The sequence below is a fragment of the Artemia sp. Qi Xiang Cuo genome, chromosome 17, assembly GCF_049724085.1.
Source record: "Artemia sp. Qi Xiang Cuo chromosome 17, ASM4972408v1, whole genome shotgun sequence".
NCBI classification, from domain to species: Eukaryota; Metazoa; Arthropoda; class Branchiopoda; order Anostraca; family Artemiidae; genus Artemia; species Artemia sp. Qi Xiang Cuo.
This window is the reverse complement of record NC_142810.1, coordinates 32,837,141-32,853,767: the sequence shown is the minus strand read 5'-3', so window position 1 is coordinate 32,853,767 and position 16,627 is coordinate 32,837,141. Positions and strand designations below refer to the sequence as shown.

The 16,627-nt window shown below is 35.4% G+C and overlaps 2 protein-coding genes across 4 annotated transcripts in view; both read right to left on the bottom strand.

Moving 5' to 3' along the window:
- The window catches only part of veli (L27 and PDZ_signaling domain-containing protein veli), a 192,245-nt gene that overhangs the window by 95,425 nt on the left and 80,193 nt on the right, over nt 1–16,627 (bottom strand). The window lies entirely within an intron of this gene.
- Nucleotides 84–13,667, bottom strand: LOC148942117 (integrator complex subunit 6-like). The gene is made up of 3 exons (XM_089103748.1): nt 13,536–13,667; nt 4,979–5,222; nt 84–181 (listed from the first exon to the last, which is right to left on the bottom strand). Exons 1-3 carry the CDS (start codon nt 13,656–13,658, stop codon nt 114–116), a joined length of 435 nt encoding a protein of 144 aa, XP_088959874.1. The 5' UTR covers nt 13,659–13,667; the 3' UTR covers nt 84–113.

The following is a 16,627-nucleotide window of genomic DNA, read 5'->3' as shown; positions in this document are numbered from 1 at the left end:
AAAAGAGAATAAAACCAACCTTCGTAGCCATTAGTTATCGCAGCATTGAAACCATTGCGAAAATTTTCTATTTATGGGTCGGTAATATATTCCTCAAATATACTCAGCTCATTTTATTCATCGTCTAAATGAATTAAAGCAGGCGAAGCAGGTGGCGTGAACGGAGCTGGACTCGGGAGTCCTAGGACAAAAAAAAAAAAACTTTGAAAACGCAGATAAATACAGATCGATCATAAGTGTCGACTTATTTCTTGTTTTAGGTGGATAATAGGTTTACTGTTAAAAATCACAACAATGTGCTAATGTTTTATGATTTCGTTACAGCGTATATCAGGTCTATTGTATCGGCTTGTGAAGTCTGAGAAGTCACCAGAAGTCTCCTTTTCGATCTGTGCTATATTGAACACTTTCTATGGATCATCATTTCCAATAAGCCAAATATTAATAACACACTAAGATAGCTTCAACCTGAGTCTTGTCAGAAGCAATACCGCTTTGATTTTTGGCAACCAACGAGCATACGAATCTTTTTTTTTTTTAAATTGAAGAAAAACCAGCCAAAAGATACCATACTCTTAAATTCAATTATTCCGCTATATACTGTCAATTCAGCATTCTAGCTTTAGAGAAAGCATTCAAGAACAATATATAGCAAGCTATAAACGAATCGATGTCAAAAGTTAAATCCTGACTTTTGGAAAAATCCAAGTTAAAATGTGAATTTTCATGTCTAAAGTAAGCGTCCAAGCTATAATGCATCAATATATTTAAGAAAAAAGGACAATGTAACAGGTAATATTACGTCGTCATAAAATTTTGTTTATGTATAATTTTAGATTACAGTGTGATATTTGGAGCGTTATAGCAGTACAAAAAATATCTTACCCACACAACCAAATATTATAAGCAGAATCATTCTTATGTTTATTAATGCCAAACTAAAGTTTAAGTTAAAATTTGTTTGGCTCTATAGAACGCATAGAACCCCAAAGACAGAGTGAAAGTTTAGACTTGCAGAAAGCTTCCAAACACACGAAAAACACCCAGATATCACTTCCATGTATATTTATCCTATATTAAGTTACAACGTGTGATTTAAGGGATATTCACGAACAAAGTACAATTACCCGAAAATGTTAAAGGTGTTGGTAATTTATCTTGTATTGATTTTTTCAGTTCAGCCATTATTTACCCACATGGCAGAACTCATCAAGATTTTACCAACAAAGGGTTTCAAGGTTACCAACAAGATTTTACCAACAAAGGTTGGACAAGGTTAGGTTGTAAATTGGTCCATTAAATCATGTAACATGTAGCCTGATCATGCTGTTTCAACAAATATTTTTATAGCTTTTAAAACAACTTTGGTTGGGACCTCTTTTTACAAAAGGCAGTATAAAGAACCACAATATTTATGATCTTAGCATGGTATGTTTTGCTTAGTGCCACTAAGAAGAGGGCCATGAATTTGTTCCCTTGTATATTCTGATGTATTAGCTTATTTCTGTAATGTTTTAAGCCTGTGGGATTCATTTATTATTAATGGTATCCAATCAATACCCAGGTATCCAATTCTCGCTTATTGCCCTTTTTATTTATTGCAAAGTTAGTTTTACTGTTATCAGGAGTGTTATTTTTGTAATGTGATTTTGTAACTGATGGTCATGATATATATTCAATGACTTGTATCTTGCTTTTTGAAGTTATTAAATAAAATAAAAAAACTAGTTTTTTTTTAACTAAAAGTAAGGAACGACGTTAAAACTTAAAACGAATAGAAATTATTCCGTATATGAAAGGAGCTGTCCCCTCCTCAACGCCTCGTTCTTTACGCTAAAGTTTTTTATTGTTTTAAAAAATGAAGTTGTAAGACAGAGTAAAACTTTATCGTAAAGAGCGCGGCGTTGAGGAGGGGACAGCCTTAATAAAGTCTTAATAGCCCAATGCTAAGATCATTTTGTTTCGAACATCCGTTCTCCGGATTTTGATACGCTTGCAGCCCGTGCACGACGAATGCACCATAAGTGACCACCTAGGGAATTAGCCTAAATTTGCCGTGCCGGTTCATGTTACCCAATGAGCTATTAGCCAAAATTAGAGTTCCTTCCCAACTGCTAGAAGAGAATTCAACAAAAGATAGGATTGCCCTAGAAATATATACTTGCGAACTGATTCACACCTTGAAGTTTGCCCAGAAAAGTGCTGTCCCAACATCCCACATTGTCAAGAGCAAGAAAACATGGCTGGAATAACTTCGATACTAAGAGTGCAAAAGAACGTATCTCACTCTGGGCATGTATTCCATTACCACCGACTAGCAAAAAATGCAATTCGCATTTTGTGTTAAAAAGGCCGAAGCTGAGACACGATAGAAAATCAATCGAAAGAATTTTAGCGTAATCCGAAAAAGTTATGGAAAGTATACAAAAGTAAATTTCGTGATTCTAACCGTAATTCCATAGTCAGTGAAAGGAATGGATAACTCACTAAAAGTTACCCAAAAAAGATAACTGCGAACCGATTACTACAAGCTGGCAAAATTTCTGTTGCGTTTACCTTTATGGTTCTCGAATAGTTACGTCAGTAGTCGTTAAGGGATCATTGATCCAGTGACAAAAATTGGTGAAATTAAAGCAAGAGCTAGCCGCCGCAGCGTGCAACTCCTTGCTGATTCGCCAATAACTCGTCTTGTCATGTAACTAGTTAGTGTATATATTTGTACCTCTAGATGAAAGTCTAGGGGAAATTCTTAATAACCAAATGCTAATACCATTATCACAGATGGACTTGCTGAAACCCGACCAAATTGTTTGCCATAGAAGATACTATTTATTTTCATCATTCTTGTCTGTTAAAACATATTTTGGTATTAATGCACAATTGACTATTGAAAAGGAAACATGGTAAGAAAACGATTCTTAATTCAAAAAAATTGTAGTTAACACATTTTGAAGCCTTTTCCGATATACCTTACCTCCAACTTAAAGCATTTACGCATAAAATACCAGTTTTGTTGATTCTTCGGACAACGAAAAAAAAGCAAAGAAAAAAAGGAGACAGATCACCGCGTCCCGTGTGAAAGGGATTTTCCTTGTTACTCAAGATTTGAAACTGTGATCCTCCTATATCGGATTTTATGCAATGATGATTCAAATGGTACGATTTTCGACATCATTTTGTGAAGTTTCAGGTTATTTTTCGGAATTCTTTGTTTTCACAACGATCTTCTATCATTAACATTAATCGAAATAATAATACTCATTCCTGAATCAGCTTCAACTTGCAAAAAAAAAGGATTTTCAAAATAATGATATCATCTCAACATCCTCCATTGAGATGACATTTATTTGAATTACTAATTGGGGGTAATGAGCATTTTGGTAAATCTAGTGCAAACGCTTCTCCCCTCTTTATCTGTCAATCAACATAGCTTTCTAATTGTACAGATAAGCCAAACAATTCTGGTAGGTCGTTCTATGCTTGCTAAAAATTCCACGATTAATAACAACTCCCTTGAATACATCTGGAATTAATTTTAGAGTGAATAGAGCCGAGTGTTCCATCCAGTGATTCAAGCAAGTGCTATAAAGTACCTTCGAAAAACTTTCCAGCGATCATCCCAAATCCCACTAATTGATAGCATGAATTATAACAATGTAATCTAAGCCTAAAATTAACTTAAAGCAAAATAAGAAAAAAAAGGACAGGAATTTCGCAAGAATTTGAGGTCTGAACAATTGAATCGAAAGTTGAGCTTTTACACGAAATTCTAGTTCATCTACTGCATATTTTTAAATTCTAATTTAATGCAACATCTTGAAAACTATCCAGTCTTATTACAACATTTAACCATGAATTGTGGAGACTGTATTTCTTTTTTCATTACCTTGCATACTACAATGTTTAGATTATAACGTTTATTAACCAAACGAGGATTTTATTTTTTCTTTGTCAATCTGAAACTATTTTTCTTTCATTTTTCTTTTCTGGCTTCAAAATGTGTTTAATACAATTTTTTTGAATTATGAATTGTTTTCTTACCATGTTTCCTTCTCAATAGTCGATTGTGCATTAATACCGAAAAATCTTTTGTCCGCTCCAGCTTTTTTTTTTAATTAGAAATAATTAAAAACACTTTGAAACTGCTGCCAGCTTTTCCTGTCTGTATATGGAATGAAATTTCCACTCGAAAGCAGAAGCTTCATAACTTCAGATAATCCCATTTGGTATAGACTAGAAAAATTCAACTTAGATCGCACATAGGCTCTGACTAAAGGATAAGCGAAAACCATTCTTTTTGGTGGAACCTTCGGTTATCACATCCCCCCCCCCCTGAAAAATTAGACATTTGAGTGAGGCGCTCATTTTGACCTTTGAAGAAAATTTCGGCAATTTTTCAAAGAAAAACAAACAAAAAAAAGGAGTTCAAAGTTGGCAGGCAGGTGCCAATAGGAGACGTTGTAACAGTATAAAACCTAATAAAAAATAAAAAACTATGAGATAATGCAATAGGAACTAAAGAACAATGCAATAAAACACAGACAAATCCACGTTGCCTTAAAACTTTATGTTTAAAATCGAAAAAAAGAAAATGGAAACGTTTGTACGAAATTTTTGATTTTATAACCAGCTATATAGAAATATATTTCTTTTTTTATTACCTTAAATACTAATATTTTTATATTATAACGTTTATTAACCACACGACGGTTTTAATTTTTTTTTTTTTTTTTCACACAAAAAAAATTAAAAAGCTCTTAAAGGCTATTAATTGCCTAAGCTCAACGATTAAAAATGTAAATAAATATTCATTTTATATTAGAGTATTAAAAGCAGTCAATGATGAGGCCAACAGGAGACGTTGTATCGGTATAAAACGTAATAAAAAAATAAAAAACTATGACATAATGCAATAGGAAATAAAGAAAAATGCAATAAAACACAGACAAATCGACGTTGCATTGAAACTCTATGTTACCTTTTTCAAAGTATTGAGGAAAATCAATGTAAGGTAAGCTCAGATCCCCTTCTTCATGCATTGTTTCAATGGCTCTTCTTTTGTAGACAAAATCCTTGGATAAAGGGCCAGGTTTTCGCGCCTGTCTTCCAGGTCTAGAAGACAGCGAATCTGTCGGAATTTGTGGTCGCTTAACGCCTCTACCTTGTGAACCCGTACTTGTGCTCCCAAGATTGTCAATGTCAGCTTCGTCTATCATCATTCTCTATATAAACATACACATGAAAAGGTTCTAAATATTTAAGATATTCACTGATGAAATAAAACATTCTAGAATAAAAACTATCAAATCCAGTCCTCTTTTTATTCAGTTTGAAAGGGAAATTTTAAAAAGAACAATAAGGTTCCAACTCATTTTTTTTCTGCAATAAAACGTTTGTGAACTGAACTGACTATAAAATGACCTATTGATCGACTTAACTTCATTCAAAGATTATATTTGCAGTTACAAGGATTAGGTGATTAGGCCTAACTTTATTTGAAAAGTAGCGTTGTTGTTGTTAAAAGTAACGTCACCCGTATTATTGATATTATAACGTTTGGCTAGGGCTCGTCCAAAATCACTGGATGGCTGGACAGCAATGCTTGCATTGCATTTCTGATAAAAACAGCAATTAAAAGTTTCGATATTTCCGAATTCCAGCTTTGACATGGAAGAATTTCCAGCAAATTCATACCGAAACTGCTTCTTTAGATACAATTCCATTAAGTTCTTTAACCCATGAGTTGGTCAAACGAGGCGTTGTAATCTTTTCACAAAAATCAATTGCTAATTTTTCAAATTGAGACAAGAGATTCAAGAAAGACAAATTAATTCCTGACTCAACAAAAATTGGCAAAAATCCAACATACAAATTAGAAGTGACGAAAGGTCAGCAAATTCAATTACAAATGCAACACCTTTCTTGGACAAACGATGTGATACAATCGCTTGATTGAGCATAAAAAATGAACAACTTTCTTTATTAAGTGCATTATTTAACAACGGTAGTATTTTTTCATTAGATTTAAAAACAAAAACAGCAGTTCTTGAAATTAAAGTACAGAGCAATGTGAAATAAAAGCAGATATGAACTAAATATAGGCTGAGCAAACAATATAAAGAGTTGCAACATCTTTTGTTCAGATTTACCGACAAAAGTTTTCGATATGTTGATTTGTTTCTTTAATATTAATTTGATTCTTCGTCATAACCCCGACTCTGCTAAAATGATTATGTCCAAAAAGGCACTTTGTTAAATACAGTCTTAAAATAAAGCTTTTCTGCTTGAAACCAACTTTACCCTATCAAACTTTAAAAACAAAACACACCTTGTATAAACTATTGAGGCACAACAGGATTCATAAACACGGGCATTCAACAAGTATCTAACTCCTCTCTCTTGTCTTAGAGACAAAACGGGATATAGATGAAAACAAAATTTCTTAGCCCGGAATCCGTACAAAATACAGATAATAGGTCACAAAAGCTGCAAGCCGGTCATCACGGATAATGGTCATGATTTATCAGCAGACTTTCACTCGAAAACACAAAACGAATACCAACGAAACGCTATACAGTAAACCCTAAAATGGTGATTGGTGGAAAAATCAAACATATAAAAGGGAAATTGTCAACACGGCAAATCCCGTCTGACACTATCAAATAATTTTAAAAGCTTAGCGTAGTACTTGTACATTTTTTAAGCAATTTCGCACCTGGGTTGTAAGGGTTAGTAATTTAGATGTTTTTAAAGCAATCTTATTGGCGACAGCTATGTCCCAGACGAATTTCATGCAAATCTTCGAACAAAAGATGTCTTCCACAGAAGATAGGTGGGACTGATAAATTGATTATGACTCTGAGTTTCCATTCCTTCTCAACTTTCGCCCAAGGCATTTGCCCCACCAGTTTAAAGGTAATCTGAGAATTTTTGTACAGATTCTACAAAAGAACCAATGAGAATCATAGGAATCATTTTCATGTCTCATTGACTCCAACATCATACCTTCATAAGCTTCAAGCTTCAGTAAATATACGAACTTTTGTCTATATCTCTGCGACAAATTGGCGTCAGATATGGTGCCGGAGGGACCAATAATCTACTTTACACCTCCAATACTAGGGATAGAAAATCAAAGTCTGGTTAGGGTTTTAATAATAGGCTTAAAAATCTGGTTAGGATATAAATCTAAGAGTTCATAAGAATTCATAAGTTGTTCTTATTAATACCACTGTTTTCTTTTTTTTCGAGAAAAATTGGTTTGTGGTTCTGGCTTGGTCCTTGCAACACGCAAGAGCCACGATTGTTTTAAGAAGTTCTGGATTCATGTCAGATCGATGAGTCTAGAATCGTATTTTGGAATGCTGTAGATAACTCTTACTTAGGAAACAGCTGACGATTTTATTGATCCATAAGTCTACAGGCTAGTGTATGATTTAAAGTTGAATTTTGTGGTTTATGTTGAGTAGACTGTCTGATCTTGTTCAGGAGTTCTCGTATCTTTGGCCGAAGTAGGTAATCAAACAAAGCAGAAATTTCAAGTTGATGTTACACTAAAATCTAAGAGTTCATAAGTTGGTCGTTTCATTGCCCCATCATTAAAATGTTTTCCTGTAGTTGTTACTGAAATAATTTATATATCCAAAAAAAAGAAACACTTTGACATAGATCCGAAAGTTCTATTCTCTTATAGTTTTGTATTCGAGATTCGGGATCTCATATTGTTTCTAAATCCAAAACTGTTACAGATAAATTGTGTTAAAAATTACTATAAGCTTTAATTGTTCCCTAAAAAAAATAAAAAAATCCCTAATTGATAAAGAAATTTGAACGTATAATTTGCTCCTTTCTTAGTAGTGGTATTAGAAAGTTATCCTATGGCAAGAAATTGAGCTTTTGAACCAAGGTATTTTCCTTTCCTTTACGCTGAATTACAATCTATAATAAACTAATCAAAGTATATGATATTTGTTTCGTTTTAGAAAAAATCATTCATTCGATATACCAGCTGGAGAAATCTTAGGGGCTAGGAACTGTATTGTTAACATGAATATTGACAAGGAAAAGAAATAGCACAATGACCCTGTGTAAAAATTAGTCAAATTGTGATTTGGTGCAAACTAGCTAGTTTTTGGTTTGATTCACAAACTATTTAAGCTCTGACTGAGGCAAATTGTGCTACTGGCTTATATATTCCCCACCCCCCACCCAATCCAACATTTAATATGAAGGGTATTCATGTTGCAGTTTTTTTGAACTTGAATACTGCAAAAATATAAATTATTTATGATCACATGACAACTTAAAAACATGGCCTCTCCAAAACATCGGACCTTCCCCTTTCATTGCCAATTTTTAGTATAAAGATGGGATTGTGTCCCCCTCCATCCCTCCCTATTGGTGGGAGACTTCAACGGTCCGCATTTCTAACTTTTGGCACAAATGTAGATGTGTTGCAACGTTTGAAGGGTATTTACGAAGTGATTTTCAATCTACATTATTGGAAGCCTAGATTAGGTCCATGGCTCTACCAACTTCCTCTCTCCCCCTCCTCATACCTCTAACTTTTAGTAGAAGAATATGTGGGACACTTCTTAAGTAGACTCGTGCAATGGTTTTCAATCTGTACGTTTAGAACCGTGAATTAGGTCCATGGCTCCTCCAACGGCTCTGCCTCCTTTACTGCCAGCTATTTAGTAAAAAGCTATACATTTTGATCCTTGTTTGAAGTGGAATTGGGATTTTCTATCTGCTTGATCTGAGAAATAAGTTGAGAAATTGTCCCCTGTAATCCCGCCCTTCCCAATGTTCATTTTTCAGTTTTTACCCAGTGCCCGTTTTAGCGCACACTTTTCTGTAACTCACCTTGTTCTCCCCCTACCCCTGCAACTTACCAACTGTTTAGCAGAAATGTGGGTCCGTTGATTCAACCTGTGTGATTAGAGAAACAAGATGAACGATTTAATGCCGATACTCCTTCCATGCCAACGTTTTATGAGAAAGCTAGTCATCTTGCCCTTTGTTCGAACTAGATTCATGTAATATTGGTGTTAAAGCTTGTAGTTGCCCCCCGCCCTCACTCGCCCTGCTAACTACTTAGCAGATAGGTGGATGTTTTGCCCTGTATCAACAAAGTAGTGTTAGTCTTTATTATAGAATTATAAATTTGCTAAGTGACCCCAAGTAGATACCCTCTGCCCTTTTATTTCGACATTTTCTATTTTTTAAGCAAAGCGATATTTCTGCTAATTTGAATTGGAAACACATAAAGCTTTTTTTTATCTGTATGATTAAAAAGGTAAAATAAGTTGTTAACCCCTTCAACAGACTTTGTCCCTCAAATTGCCAATCTTTTATTTCAAAGAAAGAAATTTTGCTAATTGTTTGGAGTGGAGTCTGGCAAGGATTTTCAGTTTATGTAATTTGTGTAGCAAATAGAATCAGTGGCCCCCATAAAAAGCACATACCTCTCGACCTGCCAAGCTTCTAGCTCAAAGGTAGGAGCGCACCTCCTTTGAACCTTGCAACAGTTTCAAATCTGTATAAGTATAGAAGATTTTCAATCCAAACGATGTTAGGACCAATATATGCTGGTGTGTACCCTACCTGCCAACTTTTTAGTAGAGATGTGGCATCGCTATTAAAACCCTAACCAGACTTTGATTTCCAATCCCTGGTATTAGAGGTGTAAAGTAGATTACTGGTCCCTCCGGCACCATCTCTGACGCCAACTTGTTGCAGAGATATAGACAAAAGTTCGTGTATTTACTGAACTTTGAAGCCTATGAAGGTAATCTGTTGGAGTCAACGAGACATGAAAACAGTTCCTATGATTCTCATTAGTTCTTTTGTAGAATCTGTACAAAAGCTCTCAGATTACCTTTAAACTCGTGGGGCAAGTGCCTCAGGCGAAAGTGTAACGAAACAATAACGTGCCTCGGGCGAACCAATAACGACTTCACGAAGGAAATCTAACATTAATATATCTACAACATCTTTCGGACGACGCCAAAAAGAAAAAACAAAGCAAAGCACACCCTTAGCCAAGATCAAGAAGAATATCCGTAAGTGATTCAAAACCAAAATTTTTCGAATATGCAGTCTTGCAGTCTTGGAATATTGCAGCTTCTTTAACATAAACTATAATATTCTATTTTAAGTCATACGCTAGACTGTAGACTTATGGATCAATAAAATCGTCAGCTGTTTCTTAAGTAAGAGTTATCTACAGCATTCCAAAATATGATTCTATACTCATCGATTTGACATGAATCCCGAACTTCTTAAAAGAACCTTGGCTCTTGCGTGTTGCAAGGACCAAGCCAGAACCGCAAACCAGTTTTCCTCGAAAGAAAGAAAACAATGGCATAAGAGAATGGCAAAACAGTACTGATCTTATGACACGACAATCATTCCACGCTATAAGTGAAGGGGACCGCAGTTCTCTAGCACCATATTCTTTAGGCTTACTTCTGAAAAGTGTTTCCTTGAAAGCTAGAAATCGCAAGTATTTATTTACCGCCTGCCTTTTAAAAAATCTGAACCAACATTTTATTAGTTAAAGCAAACACACATAAATACGATCCTCGTAGCATTATGAAAAGTAACAGCTAAAATATGACATTTAAGCTTGCAGTATAAGGTTTTTCTTCTTTAGGAGTATAGATGACTTCCAGAAGCTGATTCCTGTTTTCAAATCAACAGAGAACTAAATGACTAGTCTAAAGAGTTGATTCAAGGTATTTGTTTTGTTTTCAGGAAAGCAAAAATAACACCCTGCCCCTTCTGATGCTTGAAGAGCGAAAATACAACATATATCAACGGTAAAATTCACCGATACAAAATATTTGTGATAATTCTAGGTAAATCAAATTTCCATACATGGTGATTAAAAATTTTGGTAATATTTGTAAATACAGAATTCATAATTGTGATTTCGTCTCTACTTTAAAGTTTCAACTTGTTACCCTTAGTAGTTCCTGAGACAATGCAGATACGGCCTTTTGACCATATGGGTGCACATGAAGTCTTTCGGTATAGTTCAACATTCACCTAAACATTTCATGAAATTCTAAACTTAATAATCTTAGCCATTCAAGAGATATTGCGGATAAATCTTTTTGACAGCCTGGATACACTTAAATGATTTAGTCTTTTGATTTAGTTAAATAGTAGCAATATTACTTGCAGTAAAAGTAGTAGTAACAGTGACAATCACATTCGCATTTGGAGTGGCTGTAGTAGTACTTACTTTACTTTTGGTGGGAACCAGAAGCTGCTCCGTCTCACCCGGCATCAATAATTTCTCCAATAGAAGTTCTCCATGAGACACGGGATTCGACATGGTACAGTAAATCACTGTCCCAAAGCTGACAAAAGGGGCGGAAGCCTCCAAGCGGCTCTACGTCATTTCTCATCACTGACCACCAATTTTTTTCTGGTCTCAAGGTCGACGTTTCTAATTTTCAAGCAGCGGTGCTTTAATAGCGAACTTCGAGATGCATCAGTAGTCTTCAAAGCGTAGACAATGGCCCAGCAGCACGAGCCGACAATTCTTTACTATTTCCGAGACTGGGTACTGTTGTCTACTTCGCTCATGGATCTCCTAGTTTGATACTCATTCATAGCACTGGACATAGTAGTAGGTTGTAGCAGTATTCATAATTGTAGTCACAGTCGCAAGTAGTCGCAGAAGCAGTCACACGTAATCACAATTGCAAGTAGTGGCAGTCACAGTCATAGTAGTCGCAATCGCAGTTACAGACACAAGTAGTCAAAGTCACAGTTACAAGTAGTCGCAATTACAGTCATAAGTAATCACAGTCACAAGAAGTCACAGTGGCATGTATCCAAGTAGTCACAGTCGTAAGCAGTCACAAGTAGTCGCAATTAGTCGTAGTATCAGTCACAAGTAGCCAGAGTTACCAGTAGTAGCAGTTGAATTCAAAGTAGAAGTAGGCCTAAAAGCTTCAAGTCAATACCCCTATCGCTGTTCCATAGATACTGCAGATACGTCTATTTGGTAGTATGGATGCATATAATGTTTTTGGATTGAGTTCAACAGCCCCCTCAACATTTTCAGAAGTTTCACCTTCCGAATATCCTTAATTTCAACATCCTTAGTCGTTTCTGTCACACCCAGGATAAATACTTCACCCCGTTCCTAATAATAAACCCTCTACGGAACCAAGAGGCAAGTTGAAAAATGTTGAAAAAAAGTTGATAAAAAAAGGGGGGGTCATACCATCCCAAAAAAGCATAGTTGTTGGATCTTCTGATTATTCTGAACAAGATGGCTATCTTAAAATTTTGATCAATATTGAGGAAAAATGTATCTAAAAAGGGTTAGAGTGGAGAGGGGCTGGATACCCCCTGATAACTTTTCAAAATGCTCTGAAAGTTGTCGCTTCATAGTATATTTTAACTTTGTTGAACATCATCCTCAACATTCCCTCAAGTTTCATCTTGATATCCTTAGAGTTTTTTGATCCAACCAGGATAAAACATTCCCCCTTTCCTAATAATAGATCTATGCACAACTTATAGCTCTTGCCCCAGGGGCTGCTAGAGGTCATGGCGTCCCTGAAGGTAAAGTTATTTGACCGTCAGACTATTTTGAACAAAATAGCTATCTAAGAATTTGATCAGATGTCCTTGGAGGGAGGTCAGCTAAAAAGGGAGCGAGAGGGGGTTGGTTGCTCTGCCATCACTTTTGACTCGCAAAAAGGACACTAGCAATTTCATTTTCAATCGATTCAGCCCCTTTCAAAGTTTCTAAGACTACCCCTACCATACAAAATAGCTCTGAGAAAAAATAAATAATAATGGCTTATGGCTCTTTGCTACAGACAACGCTAGCGCGTTAGCCCAGATATAGGTGACTATCGACTAGATTCTATCAGCCAACAGCTAGTCTGAAAACTATGAAATATATATACAGTTTTCAGCTAATCTGAAAACTATACGATTTATGTACGAATAATTTGGTAAGTATACTCTGTTTCTCTCATGGTCAGGGGAGCGAGTTGGAGCATCCAGAAGAAGTTTTTTTTACGGAGACGGAGCTCACTCATGGCTCTGCGAGGGACTTGGCTAGGAATTTTAGGAAGAGAGAGTTTTTTTTCTAGTTTTCAAATTTTTTCCCAATAATCTAAAAAGCTTTTTGCCTAGTATTTAATAATCTGAAATAAAAATAAAACTCGAATAAAAGGGAATAAAAGTGAATGGCTCCGTTTCTTGCAATCCAATCAGCTCGAAGGAAAGCTGAATGTTGTCAGAGATGGATTTAAGAACAAACTTTTTTTTCTCTCGCGACTCCTGATTTTCTGGTCAAAATTTCCAATTTAATTAGTCAAAATGTCGCTAATAGTCTGAAATAATAAGTTTAACTTGAAAATATGGACTTTTCTGTATATGTAATTCGAAGATGTCTGTCCAACAGCTTTAAGATGAATGACAGTAACTGAACAGACTACCTTCATATAAATAAGACATTTCAGATCTCTACATTTAAGAAATCCCGCATAAAAAGTTACCTTGTCAATTTTAAAAGGATTTCCAAACATGTGCTGCCGCATGGGAGTTGAGTCAATTTCTCGCAAAGGAGATGGTGCCCTCTTCAAGTACTCTTGATAATTTCCCATTTGACTAACCGGCATACTATGAGTCAAATCTAGAAAAAATTGCTAATATGTAAGGACACTGTTAAACATTATATAAATCGCATGTCCTCTGCCATAACCATTTATCTTCAATTTAAAGTTCCTGAAAAAATCACGAAATAACAATATTTTCTATTTTTTTGGAATGGAGGACATGGGAAAAGCAATAGGTAATTTCATTAATAGGTTTTTAAAGTCCGTTTTTTTCTGGTTTTCGCCACTCCGTTTTTGAATAGGCGTATGTACTATGTTTTGGTCATGGAAAACCTTTTAATCCTTCTCTTTTTTTTTAACCTAGGTGACAATAAGTCGTTTCTCAGAAAGAACAGCAGATGGATTGACCGCGCTAATGATCTCACAATGTCAAGATTAGGATGGATTCATCCTTAACTCAAATTAAAACGCTTGGGCAGATACTAGGTTTTGGCATAAATACCTTAACTAGTGTTACCTGTTTTGGAGAGTTGTTACTGCCTTGAGTATGCTTTACCTACAAAACATTATTTTTTAGGGCGATATTTCAACTTGGAATGATGAGTACTATAGCTTGTGGTTTTATTTCATGGGAGGTAATATATATATTTTTTTTTTTTTGGTAAATATGATAGTCTTCAAATTTTACTCGGAATGATTCAATATAAATTCGTTGAGCTTGTAATTCAATTCTTTATTGACAGAACTGAAACTATATTATTTCTGATATTCACTTTTGAATAATTAATTACAATATTTTCTAACATAAAATTTCAGTTTTTCAGTCAGATCGTTGTTACACGTTTAAGATTTAATTTTCTGGGATCAGGTGGATTGGGAATTTTCTGGGAAAGCCGATACTTTGGTGGCTTCGTGCTGAAATACAATATCCAAAGCAATCGTTAATCAAGGACGTTATTCAAGCTCTCACTTTAATTGCGGCTTATTTTATTAAGATGGCAGTAGGAGCAGAAAGTACAGGGGATACAATGAAGAAGAACGAAAAGTGAATGAATGTTAATCATTCGTAGCTAAATTATAAGAATAATACTGTCCCAATCGCCAATTTACTATTCTTGGTTAAAAGAGCTTAGTGTTGGATCTCATAACCTCTGTGGATTAATTTGAGATAGTAAAACACGAGTCTCTTAGTTTCTTGCAGCATTTTTGTAAAAATCTGGATCCTTAGGAAGTTGAGACATTTTCCCCCTTTCATGTTCTTGGATTAATATATTTCTACGTTTTTCTCCCTTGTTTGATATTTGCTCAGTGAGGTCATCTATCTTTCAGACAATGCTGAATTCATAACAACCTAGAAAAAAGCGAGCCTAAACGTTTAAAAATATTTTCCCGCTTTGTCCCAATTCCATAAATATGGTCAATACTTAACACATTTTTTATACTTAAGACATAACTAAATATTTCCGCACGCTTTGGAGCCCACGAAGAGTAAGTTTTCGCCCCCCAACACAGAAAGAAGTCAACAGCATGAGCAGGGTTGCAGCGGCAACTGTAACCTAGTAAAGGACGAACCACAGGTAACCAAAAATTAAAAAACACGCTAAAAAAACTGGCAAGTCAGAAAAAACTGTAATTTCCTGCTGATCTAAGAAAAAATTCGAAGGAGTTAGATTTGGGGAGAATGAAGGAGGAATATATTGTTGCTGCTTACAAAATAAATGTAAATTTTTGGCCACTTCACAAAAACGAAAGTTAATAACTAATATTAGCTCAAACACTTTCACAGCTTTTTTCCCCTGGTTCACCGGTTTCAGTTTATCGCCAAAAAGTGGTAAGGGTATAGCCTAACCAATATATTTGGAAAGTTGCAATCTTAGGCCAGATTGATGAACATGGCACAATATTTTGACAGGTTCTGTATAATTTTTTTTGGCCTGGGGACAAAAAAGACGGCTTTTCTTGTACGTAGCCCACAGTGAAAGTAGAATTTTATGAGATATATGTGCAGAAGATACATATTTCCCACAGAAAAAAGCTGAAGGCTTTTTCCTATCTTGGAATAGTAAATAACGAAACACGGCGAATGAGGCAGCTGTGCCACTCAAATATGACATAAAAAATGTGTGATACATCATCTTGTATGTGAAGATGCAGTTTTGGTCAAAAATTGAATTTTTTTTCCCCCATTAAATTTTTTAATACTTAGAAAAGGTACTAGATATGACAATTTCCTTGCAAACGAGCCCCGAAACACCTCTCTATGATGTTTTGGTGCCCCAGTAGCATTGACTGATAAAAAAAGAAAAAAGACTAATTCTCCTAACTGGGCTGTTCGGCTAGGGCGATTCCAACGTTGTAGATTTAATTTCGATCCAACACCATTTTTGTAGTTACAGACTGCTTCTCTAATTAGCTTTTATCAATAAGGTTAATTGGAATAATAGTTACTATCCTTCTATTAGCTTTAAATGGTGATTCTTCCTCATATGAGTTTTTTTTGACACGATACGTGAAAGAGACGTTTTCAAACTTTCGATTACCATAGACTAGAGTTCGTCCTTTTCTAGGTTGCTCCTAAGGGGCCTGTATCACCGATAGCATGGAAGATTTTTGGGCAAGTACATTAGACTAGCAGAATATAATAGTTTTTCAGAGGTAGACTCCACTTCTCCGAATTTGGCACGTAAGTGCTCAAATCGACTTAAAACTAATCGGGACAAGTAAATTGGGTTAAAGGGACTGAGGGAACAGATTTTCACCTAGGTTCGGGATTGGAGCGTTCAGTTTGTATCTTCCCCAAATAGGGTATGAAGAGGTCATAAAAAAGAGTCCAAAGGAAATCGAAAATTGCAAGAAGAGGTAAAGAGTAAGGCCTTGAGCAGTTTGGGCCGAAGGAGCGTCGATAGCTATCTTAGTCTCAGATGGCATTACGCTGTAACTTGTTTTTCGTTGAAGTAGTAGTTTTATACTTTGACAAATTTTATTTTGAAAACTAATTTGGGAGACATGTACCAGCAACCAAGAAAATTAAA

Bases quoted from the DNA above. Each gene is read 5' to 3' on its own strand.
- LOC148942117 (XM_089103748.1), bottom strand. From the start codon at position 13,658: ATGCCGGTTAGTCAAATGGGAAATTATCAAGAGTACTTGAAGAGGGCA. The intron at 5,223-13,535 runs GTAACTTTTTAT...ATGTTTATATAG, and splicing joins ATCCTTTTAAAATTGACAAG to AGAATGATGATAGACGAAGC. The intron at 182-4,978 runs GTAACATAGAGT...TTTTTGTCCTAG, and splicing joins TCCTCAATACTTTGAAAAAG to GACTCCCGAGTCCAGCTCCG.